Below are 18,007 nucleotides of genomic sequence, written 5' to 3' on the forward strand. Positions count from 1 at the left end.
AATATATATATTTTCTCTTCATACAGATCTCACAAGCAAACTGCAATAATTGTCATGGTAGTATTATGGGGTTTATAACCCAATATAACAGTGTAATTATTGCTCCTTTAATCAATGGCATCAATGCATTTCAGAGAATTGGCACACACAGCTCTTTTCCCCCACTTAGTCCATATGTGTGCAAACACATGATTTCAGCTGCATACTCCCCTTGTATTTTATTGTAGGAATAGGACAAAGGAAGAAAAAAAAATCAGAGAGGTGGTATTAATCTGGCCCTTACTCTGATGTTATGCAAATAATGAGTTTGTTTTATCTTGATGTTAAGACAGCCAAAGCTGTATTCCTAAGAACATGAAAAAAAGATCCTCGTAGGAGACAGAAGAAGAAAAAGGGATGGGTAGGTGAGAAAGGCAGCTTTGATTTACATTATTCAAAATGACATGAATGCCAGATCAAAGAAGAGCAGCAATCAAATTCACATCCACTGAAGGATTTCAGCAGCTTTTTCAGAGCTATTGATCTCTCAAGGGCAAACCCTTTTAAACACAAGGTGATGCCTCTAACTAGCCAGAACTCTCACCTTATACTGGCTGAGCCTCACGTAGTTTGCTTTCAGCAGCTGAGGAAAACAGAAACAGCCGAGACAACACTGCATCTGGGTTTGATGCAGGACACACAGAGCTGAGCACAGAAATGGAAGGTGTGCATTTTCTGCACCAGATGTTGCTTTGCTACACCTGCTGCAGAAAATGGCCATCGTGGTAGATGTTAACTAAGAGCCAGATTCCCCACTGACAAGCCATGTGTTTGGTGAGCACGGAGTGCTTGGTCTGAGGACAGACTGCTGTCACTCTGATGAGAGATCTGGGCAGGGTTTGTTTGCTCAGTGCTGAGTTAAGAAAAATATGAAGTCACCTTGTATTTTGTGCAGGGATAAGACATCTAAGGAGCTACTGCAGCTCAGTTGGCAAGCAGTGATTTGTTCATGAGTTTGGACTCCCTGGTCTAATCCAGAAGCACAGGATCCAACCCTAAATCAAGTGCTGAACTGTCAAATGCATCACAGATTGGCATCTTCCCCTCACCCCTTCCCTTCCTTGGGACAGGTGTCTTTGGAGTGTGGTATACAGGCTTCCTGGTGTTTTGTCTTGTCAGTGGACTTCAGGATCATGCCTTAAGCAAGAGCCACTGGAGTTTGGTGCAGTACAGCAATTTAACCTGATCCAGCCCCAGATCATTTCCTAAGCCTTTGGGCTTCTATGAGGATCCCCTTGCAGCAGGTTCATTGCTGCTGCCATCATCACATCCCTGGGAACACTCCCTTCATGCTGCCTCCCACATTTGCAATGCTGCACACATGGCTGCAACAGCACATTATGGATTATTTGTCTCTTTCCAAGCTCTGCCCACATTTTGAAGCCTATCTGCTCCCACCAGCACTCAGCACATCTTGGTACCTTGAACATTTTCAGGAAATGGATGACCCTTTTGCTCCTGCATGTTTGGATTGAGACCTAGTGCTGCTACCATTTCAGCACACATCAAAATTCTCCAGGACTCTACCAGGCTAAACAGCTCATTTGAAACCTCTGCCACTATTCTTTTGATGCACCTGAAGTCACAGGCAGTGTGGCTGCCCTGGGTCCTATTTGAGATATATATTCACAAATGTTAAACACACACATATCAAGTCCCCCATTCTTTCCCAATAAAAGCCTGGACTTTAAAGCACAAGGTGAGGAATAGATACTCTATTGGCCAGCTGCAGTGAGCCTTTCATCAATAACATGATGATTAACCCCCAAAATGGAAAATGATACTCCAGAAGCTCTGTCCTGCCTGACAAACATCTTTCTTCCTCTTGTAGAAAGGAATAACATGATAAAAAAGTCAAATGCTGAATGCCTAAACAAACTGAATTAAGAAGAAATGGTAGGAGTAATGATGGATTAATTGTAAACCACCTGCAAATGTTAAAGTTGCCATACTCTTCTGCAGAACATTAAGCCTATACTGCAAACCTCCAATAGACAGGGACTGTGCTCTATAAAAATCATGATGAATGCAGGCTTGTTTTTATATTATGGAGGTCCTAATCCTCCTCCTCCTCTGCCTTTGCTCTATTGTTACAACATCAAAGACCAACTGCTGGCCAAGATACAGTCAATATGAAAAGGGCGACCAGCAAATTTACTGCTTGACTTCATTCCCTTTAAATGGAATAGGCACCATGGCCCTTTTTCAAAGTCCAATCACAGACATATATCTTTTTTATTGGACATCATGTACAATAAAGTGAAGCGGTAACTTGGAAAAAAAATAGAACACCTTAAAAAAATCCCATGAGGTGAACATTCCTTTATAAAAATATCACTGTGGTTACATGTTTTGAAAAACTCCGGGCACTTCACAGGGCAAAAGGCATGGGCCGGCTAGGTTACAGTTTAGCTAAGATGCACACCCATGCCTGATACTGAGTTGGTTTCAAAAAAATACCTCAACCAACTAATAAAAAGTGATATATTTAATATAGAATGCCAGCATCATTCAAATAAACTGTAATGGCATCATTCATGTCATGAGAATCATTAACTGCTTTGTTATAGCCTGCTCTGTGCAGTGAGCCTTTACAGACTTCTTCAGTCCAGAGACTCTTAAAATCAGGAGCACAAAAATCCAATATACAGACTGCATCTTAAACAACTCCAGTCTGATTATTGAGGTAACTTCCAGAGGCACTTTCAGATGAGAGTTGTATCAGCAGACATTAAAGATAGTGGCAGTTTTATTGCTCTCATGCTGCTAAATAGAAGAGAAATAATTTCTGGCTATGAAATTAAATAGTGCATAAACAATCTGCATGATGTAGGAGGCAAGTAGAGTGGGATGTTACAGAATCTATGCTAGACATATATGGTTCTCTTTTTCTGTTTTAAACTGTTAATCATTTTTGTTTCTTTGGGTAGCTTGTGCAAACAGACATTAGTAGATATCTGGTTACTAATGTTATATCGAGACCAATCTCATACTTATTTTAAAATCCTACACTGATGTGTGTGGCAGGTAAAACTAAGCAATTTTATGTTTTATCTTTATAAACTTCAGCAGCTGCTTCCTGGCGTAATGATGGTTTTTCTGGCAAAAACTGCTGCTGCTGGGTTACTTTTAAGGCAATAAAGATACCAAAGCTGTGTAACTACTTTTTGAAGCACTAGCTTAAAAAAATAGTTGTCTTATCACTAGGTCCTCTTCCCTGTTATTTCTGTTAAAATTTCTCTGCTGTCACCTCCTTCCATCACAGCTTGCAGCACATCTCTTTCAGTGCAAGGACTTCACCTCCTGCTCAGCATTCCTGGGCATTCCTCTATTCCAGGAACTGTTTTGACTGAGTGCCCAGCCTCAGTACCTGAGCACCCAACTCAATGAGAATGCAAAGGCAAGATGCCTGAAAGGAGTATCCAGAAGCTAAACCTGTCCCATGGATGACATGGACCCAGTGACAGCTCCTTAGAAGAGGAGGAATCCACTTTTCTTAGAGTGGCTCCAGTGGCAGAAAGAGATGGAGCACTATTTGGCTTTTATAGATACTTAGAGAGAACTCACTGGTTTTGTCATGAGAACTGATCTCAACAGCCAGGCTGGCAAAGAAGAAATGTTAATCTTCCCAAGGAAGAAGAACTACTGTGGAACAAACACCTGGAATTTTCAGTGCAAAGAAACATAACAGATGGGAATTAATTCGTGCAACATGAAGAAAACCACACGCCAGGGCCCAGCTCATCTTTATGGACGGAGGTCCTGATGACATGTGCTGTGTGCTTATCAGTTCTGTGGAAAATCTGAGCTGTGAAAGATTCATATTCAAGAGGATCTTGGCTCTGCAGCTGACACAAATCACTGACTTGTCTTGCTTTGTGGAAGTCAGTAGAACAAGGTCAATTTAAACAAACTGAGAACGCAGATCTAGAACAGAAGCATAAAAACCAAGGGATGTTTGAACTCCTCCTGCCTTTCAACGTGCACTGACTCCACCAAGAGTGTGAGTGAAAGATTTCATCCCTGATTTTCCCCTCTTGTCTTCAGGAGCACCTCCCTACATTAAAGGCTTAGAGAGGAACCACTCCAGGCCTGCTTTCCTCCAGCTAGACTGCTAGAAGAGAGGAATAAAAAAGATATGACCCATGGCTATGAGTTCTCTAAGCACTTGAAAAACAAGGACAAAAGGATAAAGGAACTGCTTACCAGTAACGCCCACACCAGCTCCTCTAACCAAGCATTCTGGTGCCACAGAAGTGACCACTGTGGTGAGCCATCCCTTATTACAATAATAAGTTACATTTCACTTTGTTTTCTTTCTTTTTCTGGTATTTCAAATCGAAAGTTCATGGAAATAACAACACTGGAAATATTCTGCTCTTGCTGATGTACCAGTGAGCTCACTACGCCGTTTCTTGGAAATGTTATTCATCTCTATGCTTTGGACTATGAATTTAGCCTGGCATTTACTGTCTTTAAAACTTATAAAATAGGCACAATGGTCTTAAAGTGCAACAGTAACCACTGCATCACTGAGTGCTTCCTTCTGCCTTTTACTGAAGCACTTTGTATTTTTCACTTTAAAGTTACACTTCATTATTCATCTCTGACAGTGCCTCTATTCAGGCTGGAGACCCATAGCACTGCACATCGCTCACAAGCTACACCACAACACTGGAAAACCTCAACCTCCGTAAGCTTGGGTTGACATTTGAAAAGTGAAATAAGGGGCAGAAAAAAAGACACCACTGAAAAATAATACCTTAAAGAAGTCACCTTTCTGATAACTGAACATTATTCAGTCAATTCAAAGGGCTTTTATGTTGTGTACTCTTAAAGCAGACAGCAAGGTAAGAGTAGTAAAAAAAGGACCAAATAAGCACTAACCAACACAGTGAAGAGAACAAATAAGGCACAACTACCACGTCTGCTTGCAAGGAACACTGGCACAACACCCACAAGAGCATAAAGTAACTAGTGCTTCCAGTTCAACCTGCCAAAGCTAAGTCAGGATCTAAGCACCAAGCAAAACTACATGGCTTCAATATTTTAGGTTTACGCTTGTGTAAAGAAACACCTCAATTGTCTATCTATATATTCAAATTATGAGTGTATTTCAAGATTTTAAAGTTATGCAGAAGAATGTAAGCGTAAGAGAAGAATGGCAAAATAATATCCTAGCATTACTTGCACTCTGTGCATTTTTACATAATAAAGGAAAACAAAGGAGAAATTCTTAAGCATGAATGTTCACAAATCAGTGCATCTTGGAAAAGAAGAGATTTGCAAACTACTTTTTCTTCCCACTGGAATACCTACCAGTGACTGGGTTTTCAGAAGTCGTCTCTATCATAGAAAATTTCAGAAAGTTTTCAAACATACACATTATGTTTTCAGGTCAAGCCCGCATTGTCTGCATCATTATCAAAACTACTGCCTTTTGGACTTCACTTTCTGTGAAGTTCTCAGATGCTGTGACATAACACAGCTGGTGTTTCCACCTTATTGACAATCCTTTCATTGTTCTGCTTGATGGAGTTTTCCACCATTTTGAAACAATTCAGCATTAATTACTGACATAGAGATGTTGTAGATATGAGCAGAGACAAAAGAACAATGCTGAATTCAAACCACAGTTCCCAATTTACATCCAACATAACCTGTACTGGTTAAACAGATATCTCTCCACAGCAGAGCAAGGTGTCAAACAGCTCCTCTCCACAGCAAAGGAATTCCACAGCAGAGCAAGGTGTCAAACAGCTCGGTATACTGAATCTCTAAGCACTGGGAACCTCTAAGGACCTGCAGGTCATAACAGTGATGTTACAAACCACAGGGGAGTACACACTGACCAGCACCACACAGCACAAAGATGGAGAAATTGTTGAGGCCACCAGCAGAGCTGCAGCTCTAGGCCTCCTCTTTCCGTGGGCAGCTGGCACTAGGAAAGGGCAAAACAGGGAAATGTGACTGAACCTAAGGGCTGGCAACCAAAGCAGGAGAAGCAGAGGAGAGAGTTTTGTGCCAATCAGGTAAGAGCAAGGGGTCAGCAGCAGAGTGGTTGTATCACTGTTATAGCTGCTGTGACCATCTGTGTTCTTCCTGTGTAGAGCAAACTTCTCCACACAAACAACAAGAGTTAAAAATAAAAGCTATTCCAGAACCTGTGCTGGTTGTCCATGTTAGGTGAAACAAAGTGGAAAGTACTGATGCAGCTCCATCCAGAATCTCTGCACCTACATCTGGCCTCTCCACTCTCACCAAGGGCAATCTCTACAGCTCTAGACTGGCCCAGGAGCCAGTTTCAAACCTACCACTCCTTGCATTATATCACTCTTCTGTTCAGCCATAGAGCTCAAGGCCCTGGCAGGTTTCCCTTAACCTCTCTGCCCTCACACACAGTCCCAGAGCACAGTAAGGACCAACAGAGAGAAGAGAAAGGCAAAACAAGGAATGCCACTGGACCTCTCCCTGTAGTAGCCACTGGTATGACTCTTCTGTTCAGCCATAGAGCTCAAGCCCCTGGCAGGTTTTCCTTTAACCTCTCTGCCCTCACACACAGTCCCAGAGCACAGTAAGGACCAACAGAGAGAAGAGAAAGGCAAAACAAGGAATGCCACTGGACCTCTCCCTGTAGTAGCCACTGTGATTTGTGTTTGGCCCCAGGACCATGGGAATGAACATGAAGACACTGTGATGGCCCAGGATGAATTTAGAACAAACACTCTGCTTTTTTCTTACAAATAGCCCAATTCTATAAAGAGCTGGAAAACAATCCTAAATCTTGCTCGAAACAGAAATAAATAACTGAAAGAGATTCTTCAATACAAAGCACTAGGAAAAAACTGCTCTGATCTATCATTACAGAGACAAAATAGAGAGGCACCTTGTGATTTAATGCCAGGTATTTATCAGTGATGATCCAAGATAAGCAGTACAGTAACTGTTAGCTGTTGAGCTTAAGAGATGTTTACCAAAATATACCTCATCCAAACATCATGGTAAAATTTAACTCAGGAAGTTACATTCACACCTGCTTAATATTGCTCCTTGCAGCCATAACTAAAATATTCTTGGATACCTGTTCTGAATTATTGCAGTAGTCTAAGACACTAAAAACCTTGCCACATCCTACCCTGAAGGTGTAGTAGCCCTTTTCCACCAAGGATACTTTAGTTTGCTATGAAATTAATCAAAGTGATAGGTATGAAGAGAAGTTTAATTAATGCTTTCAGGAGACTTCTGGGAGCTGGGTTTGAAAGGAAAAAGAATCTCTCCTGGGAGTGGATGCCAGAAAATGGTCCTCTTCTCAGTGCAGCAACCTCAGTCCTTCACCCTTGTTTCCCATTTTATCCTTTGCTTCCATGCATGCAGCAGCAGCACACGTAAAGCTAATCACCCTTCCTTCCCCCTGGATCCTGGAACAAGCCACAGCCCAACAGCAAAACCACTAAAGAGCACACACAGTTCCCTCCCCTGGGAGACGAGAGAATGAACTGCACATGGTCTAAGCCATTGCTAAATCTTGGTACATAGCTGGAGGAACATATGCCAAAGGGTGAGCCTTAGATAAGAATCTACACAGCAAAGCTGAGAACAGGCAGGTTCCACTGTCACTGCCAAAAAACCACAAAATAGCCTCCCCTGTGATGAGGAACCCCCTCACCAAAAGAGATTCTGGGTTACAGGGAATCAGCCTGCCCAACTCACAAGCCACCTGCTCTGAAAGCTGTTCATGTAATGTACAAACATCTCTTAAGGCAGTAAAGGATTCAGGGTTCATAGTAAACACACGATGTACATCCACTTACTGGCACCTTATACAGGCTAAAGGCAGTCTGGAAAACAAGAAGGCAGAATGTGGAATTGACAGGTTTTCAAAAGATGACTTACACAATCAGCTCCTAATAGAGCAAACCAAATGTAAAGCTCCAGAGTTCAAATTTACTTAAAAAAAACTGAGTCTAAAACGCTCCCAAAATAAACAGCTTGAGTCCTACTTAACTGAGGAAGCCAGAAAGCTGAAATATGCGACTGTATCTGACTGGAGATAGTTTTACAAATTGCCTGAATGCAGTACAAGGGTCGGCAAGAACGCACAAGCCCTGAAAAGACTGAAATGCACCCCAGCAAAGGTAGCAGACAGCACACCATTGCTAAACTCCTCATGGCATTGAAACAGGGATCCTGGGAGAAAATTACAAGCTCAGCCCCATAAAGGGCTACTCACACAGCTTGGAGAGCAACTCCTGTGCAACCATTTATAAGCAGCAGAATGTGTTTTTTCTGGTAGGGCTCAGAGAGCGTTTCCAACATGGTGTAATTGCTTGCATGCTTATTGAAGAGGGGGACAAGGGCAGGAGCAGGGGGATTAAAAGTTTAAAAACATTCTGTTTACAACATTGTGCTGCTTTTCAAATGATGTTTTCTTACACGGCTCCAGTTTTAGGCACAACTACTGAGTTTCAGGCTAATGCAATACTGCTGCAAGTATCCCAGTGGAGAATCTGACTTCATATGCTATGGCATATATTGTTGGTGGCTCTGTTACTGCATTTTACAAGGTCATTTTTCTTGGTGTGGGAACACTGTTATTCTTGGTGTGCAAGGACTGCTATGGAAAAATTAGAAGTGAAGGGGATAAACTTCACGATGAAATATTTTCTCTCAGAATGAAAGCACAGATTTTAGAGCATCGTAAAGTATTAAAAATGTCTTCCAAAATTTATTTTCAAGCCTTCCCTTGGTTTTAGAACTATGTAAAAAGATAAAAATGTACCCAAGCTGCTTTTTTCCATCTCTTAATATAGCTTCATTTGCTCTTCTTCAGAAAAAAAAAATTGGTACTTCTTTATTTCATAAATATGCTCCAGAACAGCTTCTGGATGATAATTAAATTAGACCTAGTAGAATTCTCAGCAGAAAAAAATCTCCCCCTTCCCCATTTCTACTTTTTTTTTTTCCTATTGGAAGAGATGGAAGGAAGGGAATAAAATCTGACCAAGAAACACAAGGCTGATTCCCTCTCATAACTCAAGACTGTGAGCTGTTTTACAACTCCAGTGTGGATTTCCCATTTTGTGCTCATTTGCCCTGCCACAGTTCTAACAGCAGCATGAAACTGCAGCCACGCAGAGATCCAGCATCCACCACTGCAGCAGTGAACCAAGGGAGCCTGTGCTTGTACCTCACCCATCCCAAAGAGGAGCCCAGGATTATATTGGGATTTTCTCCTCACTGCTGCTCCTTCGCAGCCAGTCGCAGCAGCACAAGACAATCCCAGACATCTGGAATCTCTGGAGACACACACAGCATGGGGAAGGGCACCAAAGGGAAAAAGCAAGAGGGAGGAAAAAATAAATTGCTTAATTTTAGGGTGGAAGGGGTTTTTTTTTTTCTATATTTCCTTCATCTCTCAGTCTAATTAATTGCAGGGGTTAACCCAACTGAAAGACCAAAAGAAATCAAAACCTATCCTACAAAAATCTTCCTCCATTTGAAGGACCAAGAGATGGGAGAAAGAGAAGCTCTTCCTTCTGTTACTGAATCAGACTTCAAATGCTTACAAGTGTTTCAGACTATTTAAAAAAATTTAAATATTTTAAGATTACTAAGGATTCTTCCTGAATTCATTTTATGTAAAAAGGACCCAATTCTGACTACATCATTTGTGCAAACAGACTGCCTAAGTCCTAATAGACCATATCCTCTGCTTGACAATTGCCAGGGACTTTTGATACAAATTTGCCATGTCAAAAGACATCTATAAACAGCTGTTGCAAAGATTACTCTTTCCTGGATCTGCCACACTTCTTCAAATGAAATTTCATCAAATGCAACACCGATCTACTCACTTCTCATAATCACTCCTCTCCATAGACGTACCAGGACAGAAAAACCCTGAGAGATGTCTAAGTGCTAATATCAACAAGTCTGAGTTTGTGCAGTACTGATTCTCTTCCCTGTGAGTGCAGTGCATGAGGATTTTGCATTTACTTCAGCACGTGGCATGATACAGCCCAAAACCTGCCAAAATCAGAAGATGCCAGTGCAAACTTCTCATTGAGATTTACATTGTGATGCTCTGAATGGAAGCATCTGCCTGCTTAAGTGCAACTTTCTAAAGCAACAGAATCCAGCTAGCAACAGAATCCCTGGAAGCTGTAAAACCAGAAAATTGATAGACTTCCATCTGTTTAACCAATTGCTCTAATCAATATCCTTTCCCTCCGTAATGTTTTGTACAGACCTTGTCTCTCAAATACATAACTGCAGAATCAATGGAGTTGGGAAGTATATATGAATTTCAATTCTACAAATGGCAAAACATTATGAAAATATGAACTGCTAAAGCTATCACGGTGCTTAAAGGCACAGAGTTTATTAAGGTAATCTGTAAAACATCACCAAACAGAAAAAATTCTTGAAGTCAACAATCTACAGGTTTTCATGAGACAGCCAACTACAATGATAATAATCCAAGATAATTATCTGAAGATGATTTTCCTCATTTCACCCTAACCTTACAACAGTGCTCTAAAAGCAGCTCCTCAGGGAAATGGCATCACCCAGAGTTCCCACTTGCCCAGATGTTTCTCTCATTATGGTACAAGCCTGTCAAGAAAAGGCAAATTCAGGGTTATTCTAATGATAGCAAACACCTCATAAAAAACCTCTCCACATTTACTTTTCCAAGGAACATCATTTAAAAAGGCATTCCCAGTGCCCATGAGAAAAGAAGGCATCATTTATAAAACATCATTACCAGAAATATCGCAGATATTAAAAAAAACATCCTGGAATGTCAAGCTGGTGATAAAACTGCAGCGACAGCATGGTGGGGCCTTACCTGCAGTGCAGGGCTCAGCACTCCTCAGCAGGACTCCCACCAAGTCCAGCAGGAGGTTTTCTGAGTTAGGGGGACCTGACTCCAGGCTGTGACTGGAGCCTGCAGCTCTGGGTTCCCTCCTGTGGCTAGTGGGTTCATTTTGTGGACCACCAGCTGGGGATCCCGTGTATACAGTGACCAGCACAGCCTGCACTCTCCTCACTTCTCCTTGGCTTTTATCCTCTGCTGGTGCTGTGATTCTTACCCAGATGATGGATGGTTTACATAAATTTACAGTGATAATAATAATGACATTTTTCTGTCAGTTTATCGCATGACTTGTAGTTGATTTTATTTTATCACTTGGATGGAGGAAAAGAGAGCTTGCCAGGGGCACACGCAACTGACCAGAGATTTACAAGCTTTGCCTGCAGATATTGGTGATTCTGCAGCTTTGATCCCTGTCTCCAACCATTATAAATGAATGGCAACATGTCATACTGAATAAAAAGAATGACCTGCAAGAATACCAAAACAGAACCAAAAAAAAGTCCTTCACCTCTGTCGGACACAATACACAGTGGAGTTTCACGGGAGAAGTCTTTCAAAAGACTGGAATGGGCTAGCTGGGTCACAAGCACTGTCCTTCACATCACAAGCACTTATGACACTAAGTTTCTTGCCTATTTCAGAACTGAATGTCAGCCTGTTTCTTGATGCTTTCCAAGGAAAGCCATACACTCAGTCACAGTATTTCCCGAGACCATACACCTATCCCTTTCTCACACTAGGGAATCCTGTGCCCCCACGAAGGGATGCCCTGGCTGGGACATGCCGTGCCTGACACGGCTGCTTCCATCCCTCGCCTGTCCCACACGCTGCCCAGGTGCGCTGCGGGAACACGCGTGGGAGCCGCCCCGACGCCTCCCGCGTGGCATCGAAGCTCTGCCTTTGCCCCCGACAGCCTAAAGCCAAGGAGGGCGGGGGACACCTCGTAACCACCCCGGGAAAGCCCTCGGGCCGGGAAAGCCCTTGGGACGGGGAGCCCTCGGAGTCGGGACGGGCGGCGAGAGGAGGAGGAGGAGGAGGAGAAGGCGGACGGGGCAGGTGCACGGCGCCGGCTCCCGTCACCCCGGGCAGCCCCCGCTGCCCTGCCGCCCCCGACGGCCCCGGGGGACGCGGGACGGTGGTGGGGGAGGCGGGGCGGCACTCACCTGCCGCTGGCTGTGGTTGCCGGCAGCCGCGGGGGCGTGCGGCTCTCCGCCGCCGCGCAGCACGGTGATGTGCAAGGTGAGCAGCAGCAGCCCCAGCAGCAGCAGCAGCTCGGCCGCCAGCCGCACCATCCTCTTGAGCCGGGCGGCTTTAGGGCCCCGCGGCGGCGGCGGCGGGCGCGGAGGAGGCGGAGGTCGGGGCGGGATGCCGCGGCGGCGGCCAGAGTCCCGGCGCTGCCCGGCGGCGGGCGGCAGGTACCCGAGGCCGGCGGCGTCTCTGCGGGCAGCCCTGCAAGCCAGAGGCACCGCGGGCCGTCGGAAGGAGGGAGCGGGCGGCCGGAGCCCCGCCGCCTCGGGGAGCCGGCGGAGAGCAGCGGGTTTCGGCGGCCGGCGGGGACACGCTGCGAGGACGGGGGGAGCCGGCAGTGTGTGTGTGTGTGAGGGAGAGGGAGGAGGGAGGAGAGCGAGGCGGGGGGGTTGCCGGGGACGAGTCTCACATGGCGGGGAAGCCGGGACGCTCCGAGGGGAGGAGAGAGCTCGGGGCTATCGCCTCCCTCCGCGCAGGGATGGGGGTGGCCCCTGAACCAGCTTCCCCCGCCGCCGCCGTGTCCTCGCCCGCCCCGCTGCTCCCCCCTCCTCTCCCGACGCCCGTCGAGGCGTCTCCCTGCCCTGCCCTGCCCTGCCCTGCCCCTTCCCTCTCGGTGCGGCGGGGACGGCGCGACCCCCGCCGGCTCCCAGCCCTCGAGCTCCCCGAAGAAAAAGAGGGGCAGATTGCAGCTTCCCTCTCCCGTCCCCCTTCCTCTTCCTCCCCCCTCTCTACCCCCTGGCTCAGCCGTGGGGAATGGGATAGGGGGCAGATGTCGAGGGGCTGCAAAAAGCTTCAGCTGCCCGCTGCCCTCCCGGGGAGCTGGATACCTGGCTCCATCTCTCCTCTCTCTTCCCTCCAGTGCCCGAGGGCTGGCAGGGGTAGCGCCACACTCTCTCCTGCCACCGTGCGTGCGTGTTTGCAAGCGGCTGCCGCTCCTCCTGGCTGCTGCTGCTGCTGCTGCCAGACCCACTTTCTCGCCCCCTCGCTCTGTGTCGGGAGAGGTACGTGTCGGATGCTTTTATACTGCCCTGCCTCCTTCCCCTGCTCCCCCCCCTTTTCCTTCGGCCTCTCTGCAGCTCCTGCTCCCCTCCTCCCCGTGCCGACCTGCTCCTCTCCGTGCCCTGCTTTGCCAGGACACCCCACGGCTGCACCCGCACCCCTTCCTACACACGGCTGCACCTTGCATCCCGACTGCATCTCTGCTCGGCTGGGATGGATCTGCCCTGGAGTGAGCGACACATCCCTTCCAGCTGGTCTGTGCGTCCCTAGTGGGACTCCACCGCGTTTGACACTCCTTACTCTTCCTCTGGGTTGCTGGCCTGTGTCAGTACTCTGGAAAAACCTTTCTCTCTCTGATGGGAGGCCCTCAAATTTAAAAGTAATGTGGACTTGAGAATGTGTGAAAATGAGGGTTGGATTTTCACTTGCTACAAGTCAATATCTCAGTGTCCAGTCTGAGGGAGCTGGACCTCTTTGTGGGTGCTCAAGGTGCAGCTCAAGAACAAACACAGCTCAAATCAACTTGAAGCATAAATAAAGTAACCAAAAATGGGAGTTTTGAAATCTTTGTTGTTGTTCTTGTGCAATCGGTAATGTTATGTGTGAAAACGAGGATACGAACAATCTGTGAGTGTGTGACAGCTGAGAGGCTGAATTGGTCTAAAATGCCTAAATTGGGGAAGAAGTATCCCCCAGTCTGAAACGTTTTCATCTGGAGATCAGTGTCCTCAGCAGGGTTTCCTGCAAGGTAAGGGTGAGATATTCTCCCAGTGTGCAGCACCAGCTGGGAGAAGGCACATCATGAGAGCCTTAGCCCACACTGTGCCCTGGAAAACTGGCACTTTTGGGGCATGGGGAGAATCAGAGCTCCACGGAGGTTCCTTGCACGTCTTGGAGCATCTGAAGGCTGTGGTCATGAGTGAGTCAGAATGATGTCTTGTACTCTTCCAGTGATAACCACTGTCAATGATTGCACAGGAATCAGGCAAGAATATAGTTAATGTAATTGCACTGGGGTATCATTAAAGATGTGACCAAAAGCCACAAGCCCCAAACCTTCCTATTTAAGGATTTTAAAATCCACAAACATATTCCGTGTTAGCACTGCAGTAGGAATGATCAGCACAGATGCTTGTGCAGGGTAGGGACTCCCATGGGTCTGCCCTGAGTGTGTCAGAGGTACAGCTCCCATCTCATGACATCACTTGTTGAAGATTACCCGATGCTCTTGGATCATACAGAGCTATTAAATACTGCATAAAGCCGTATGGGGGACTGTGGGACTGTCACATGGCTTTTAAAAAATGTGGTGCCGCTTTTTTTTTTTTTTTTTAACCCAAACATTCCTTGGGCTAATCAAAATATTGAGAAGATAAAAACACTGATTGTACTTCAGTTGTCATTGCTCGGCCTTGGCTCTCCTCCTGCCACCCTTGCTGCGATCCTGGTGGCCCTGGGCAGAAGCAGGGCAGCTACAGGAGGCAGGCTTGGCAGCCAAGAGGCACGAGTGTCCTCCAGGTTTGCTAAAGTCTGACCATACGTAGTGGCTGTCAGTGGATCCTGGCTGTTGAAGAAAAGTGGAAACTTGGCACATGAGCTCCGTATTTCAGAGCTTAATAGTACCAGTCGACAGCCAGAGCAAGACTGAGGGCTCGTAATGCGAAACAGTCAGAGTGACAGTCTGGTTTGAAACGCACACATGGATCTGCTGCCGAGCTCTGGGTAATGCAAGTTCTCCCTTGCCTTATGAAACTGAACCAAAAGACATCTTTAATCCAGATGAGATGGGCCCGTACTGGTGTGCATCTCCTCGTGGCACATCAGCGCCTTGAGCTGTGTGCAAAGCTAGGGAGGGACAGAGCAGTGCTGCTCTCAGCTGCAGGCTGATGGCAGTGAGGAACCAAAGCCTCTTCCCACTGGAAAAAGTTGGTGTAAAAATGGCACTTGGGAATGGCACTGCTGCCTGTGAGGCTGTCTGGGGCAGCGAGGCAGGAGTGGGCACACACATGATTTGGAGATGCCCCTTTAAATTCACAAACACTCTTCAGTCAGCAGATGACTTCATCGATGAGTCCAGACAGCTGAATCAAGACCTGGAAGGGAGATGGATTTAAAAGCAAAGGGGAAAAGTTCTCTTGCTCAAGCAGCCACCATTTAGTCCCTGGAAGATGAAGTCAGGGTTCACTGAGGAGGAGGAGACCATAGCTAGCCTGAGGGGGATACTGCTCAGGGGTGTGGCTGTGGGCACTCAACAGGGAGGTGGATCAGCAAGTGGGTCTGACAGTGGTGCTGGGATAAGAGAGGTGTGTTCCTGTGATAGCTCCCTGTAAAGGTTCACAGCTCACACCTCACCCCTCCACCTCCAGCTTTTACCTTCCATTTCTCTTCCCTCCAATGATAAAGGCAGACTCGGCTCCTGTGCGCTCCCAGCTTCTTGCCAGTGCAAGGGAAAATATCAAGAGCCATTGGGAAAAGAGCCCAAGCTCTTTGATGAGCACCACAGTGCCCAGTGCCCAGTCAGGTGGTGTAGCCCAGCTCATGTGGTGGCAGTCAGTAAGCTCTGGGATGTCCTCTAACACCCTGCCTCTCACACACCTCACAGGTCCCACGCTCCTCGTTGTGCAGCTTCAAGAGCAAGTATTGTCTGTCCATGTTGCAGCCTCCACCATGGGGAAAGGACTCTCTCCTGGGAGGTGTTTCGGGAGCCTGTTGGTTACAGCTATGACATTGCCAGAGGAAGGGCCCAGAGTCTCACACCAGCCTGCCAACAAAAATGCCACTGTACCACCTTCAGTGCTCCAGGCCAACAAACTTTGTCCAGGGCTGAATTTGTCATGTCCTTGCTGACATGTCCTGATGGTGATGCTCCTGTCTCCTGTCTTAGCTGTCACAGCTTATCACCCCACGTACTGTCCACCACACTGCCGGGGGCAACCCCTCTTCATCGCTGTGCAGGCACCCACACTTGGTGTTGAGTCCTGAAAACCAAAGTATTGCCTGAGACACAGGACACTGCAGAGGCTGGGTGGTCCTAGGGACTGAAATGAACATTTTGGTTCGTTTCATTGATTGTACCTGGTTAAGTGTGAAAAATCCTCACTTTGGATGAGTGCCACCAAATGAAAACATTCAAGGCCAAAATGAAAATCACTGGATAAGAAGGGGAGAGAAAAAAAATCAGTATCATATAATATTAACCAACATAACTCACTTTATATGCTTTATCTCAGAAATGAGAAGGACTACTGGGTTTTATATCACAGTATCAAGACTCACTGGGGTCCTACACTGAAGCAGTCCCAGCAATTAAAAATTATTGGTGTTTACCTGGTTGTCCACTTTACCCCTTTATTGTTCATCCTGGCATTGCTCCAGGACTGTGAAGGCATCCTGTCTGTAAGATCTGACAGCTTTCCAGAGAAGCATTGCTGCTCCTCAGCCTGCACCCACTCCCAGGATGCCGTCGTTTCATCTTTAAGCCTAGGGGTTGCTTTAAATTTATCAGGGATGAAAACCTGGCTCCACTGAAGTCGTTGGCAAAGCTCCCATTGACTTCAGAGGAGCCAGGATTTCACCCTAAGATGCTTTGTAGATTATTGGTGAATGGAAAGCATACGTCTGGCTTCTCCAGGGTTATTATTGTTGGTGGTGACCTCTGCTCTGGCAAGCATTGAGCAAGGCTGGGTTGAGACAGATGCTTAAAGCTTTCCCTACCTCTTCCCCTGCTTCCTCACAGGGGCTTTGCTTTATGGCTCATCATTTTGGATGCTGCTTATCAAGGAATACCTTCCCCGTCGCCTGCCAGTGGAATTTAATGCCTGTTTGCCCACATTCCCCTTCCCCCAGCACCAGCAGATCAGCAGATAGGAGACAGAATGGCTGATTAGCTTTCTAGCCCCAACCTCTTAGCTATAAGCTGCAAATGCACACACAAGTGTCTTCTCTCAAAAAAAGAAAAAAAAAAAAAAGAAGAAAAGGAAAGAAAAAAGAATAACATTGCCTTGCAGGCAACCTAAGTCTTTCTGTGACTCATGGTTCCTTTATCTCAATAAATTACTCCTTGAATAGTAACCACCCTCTTTTTAAGAGAACGGATTAGCTTGGAGTTCTCAATTTTCCTGCTTCTCCTAGACTGGTGCTTTTCTTCCTGTCTACATATTTTGCCACCAGCTGGGGTCAAGATTTCTGAATTCTGCAGTGCCTGTATGACAGGCTGGAAATTCAGCAGCCACTTTATTAAAAGTTGAAGCCAAACCGGAAATGTATAACAAGTCTGGATTATGGAATATGGAAATGGAGAAAACAGAAAAAAACAATGCAGTCCAGTTTCCCAACAGCTAGGTTGGGTTTTTTAATACCCAATTCTCTTTATTTTACACTCTGCCACATTTTCACTTTTCAATATGCTGCTCATTTTTGTACTGATGATGTGCAACTGCACTGGAGCATTTGCCAAGCTGTGGCAGTATGGGACTGTGGGAACCAGCATGCCAGGCAAGGTTTTTCAGAAGTGCCCAAAGACTCCAAATTCTGCTGACTTTCATGAGAGCTTGCCACAAGGCAAATTTGCCTCTTTGGAGAAATGCAGTGAAACCAGCAAATGCCTTTCCTCTGAAGAGAGTTTTAGCACTGCAAAAGTGCCTGGGTTGGTGCAGTGAAGCTGAGTGTTTCAAACAGAGGAAAGGCTCCCACTCTGGATTGATTTACCTTTGTTCCCTGGTGGTTTTCTGGCAGCAGTGACCCATGTGGCAGAGATGGCCCCTGGCCCAGAGCAGGGAGGCAGCTCCCTGTTTTGGCAGCAGTGAGCCATTAGATTGGCTTATCCACTAACTTGACTCAGCC

General features: G+C 46.1%; 2 protein-coding genes across 6 annotated transcripts in view; one reads left to right on the forward strand and one right to left on the reverse strand.

The window, feature by feature from the left end:
• ISM1 (isthmin 1) overlaps window positions 1–12,263 on the reverse strand; it is a 40,848-nt gene extending 28,585 nt beyond the window's left edge. Inside the window, exon 1 of one of the 2 annotated variants that reach the window (XM_039717185.1) lies at window positions 12,082–12,263. In XM_039717185.1, coding sequence (XP_039573119.1) covers window positions 12,082–12,210 — 129 coding nt within the window. In that variant the 5' untranslated portion in view covers window positions 12,211–12,263. The remainder of the gene's footprint in view (window positions 1–12,081) is intronic. The other variant, XM_039717186.1, reaches the window with a different exon arrangement.
• A 5-nt stretch (window positions 12,264–12,268) lies between these two features.
• On the forward strand, window positions 12,269–16,247 carry LOC120506059. Of its 4 annotated transcripts, none has more exons than XM_039717188.1 (3): window positions 12,269–12,511; window positions 13,026–13,167; window positions 15,768–16,247. In XM_039717188.1, exons 1-3 carry the CDS (start codon window positions 12,284–12,286, stop codon window positions 16,010–16,012), a joined length of 615 nt encoding a protein of 204 aa, XP_039573122.1. In that variant the 5' UTR covers window positions 12,269–12,283; the 3' UTR covers window positions 16,013–16,247. The 4 variants fall into 4 exon arrangements, with proteins under 4 accessions (XP_039573122.1, XP_039573123.1, XP_039573121.1 ...); XM_039717189.1 differs by having other exon boundaries at window positions 12,269–12,507; XM_039717187.1 differs by lacking the exon at window positions 15,768–16,247 and adding an exon at window positions 13,300–13,707.
• The last annotated feature ends 1,760 nt before the right edge of the window (window positions 16,248–18,007 follow it).

This window comes from Passer montanus, unplaced genomic scaffold (assembly GCF_014805655.1).
Source record: "Passer montanus isolate IOZ18808 unplaced genomic scaffold, ASM1480565v1 scaffold37, whole genome shotgun sequence".
NCBI lineage: Eukaryota > Metazoa > Chordata > Aves > Passeriformes > Passeridae > Passer > Passer montanus.

What these genes read in the sequence shown, in the direction of transcription:
- LOC120506059 (XM_039717187.1), top strand. Translation starts at nt 12,284, where the DNA reads ATGCCGCGGCGGCGGCCAGAGTCCCGGCGCTGCCCGGCGGCGGGCGGC. An exon ending in GGGGAGCCGGCAGTGTGTGT is followed by an intron (nt 12,512 to 13,025) that starts GTGTGTGAGGGA and finishes TCTTCCCTCCAG; the next exon opens with TGCCCGAGGGCTGGCAGGGG. An exon ending in CTCGCTCTGTGTCGGGAGAG is followed by an intron (nt 13,168 to 13,299) that starts GTACGTGTCGGA and finishes CTGCTTTGCCAG; the next exon opens with GACACCCCACGGCTGCACCC.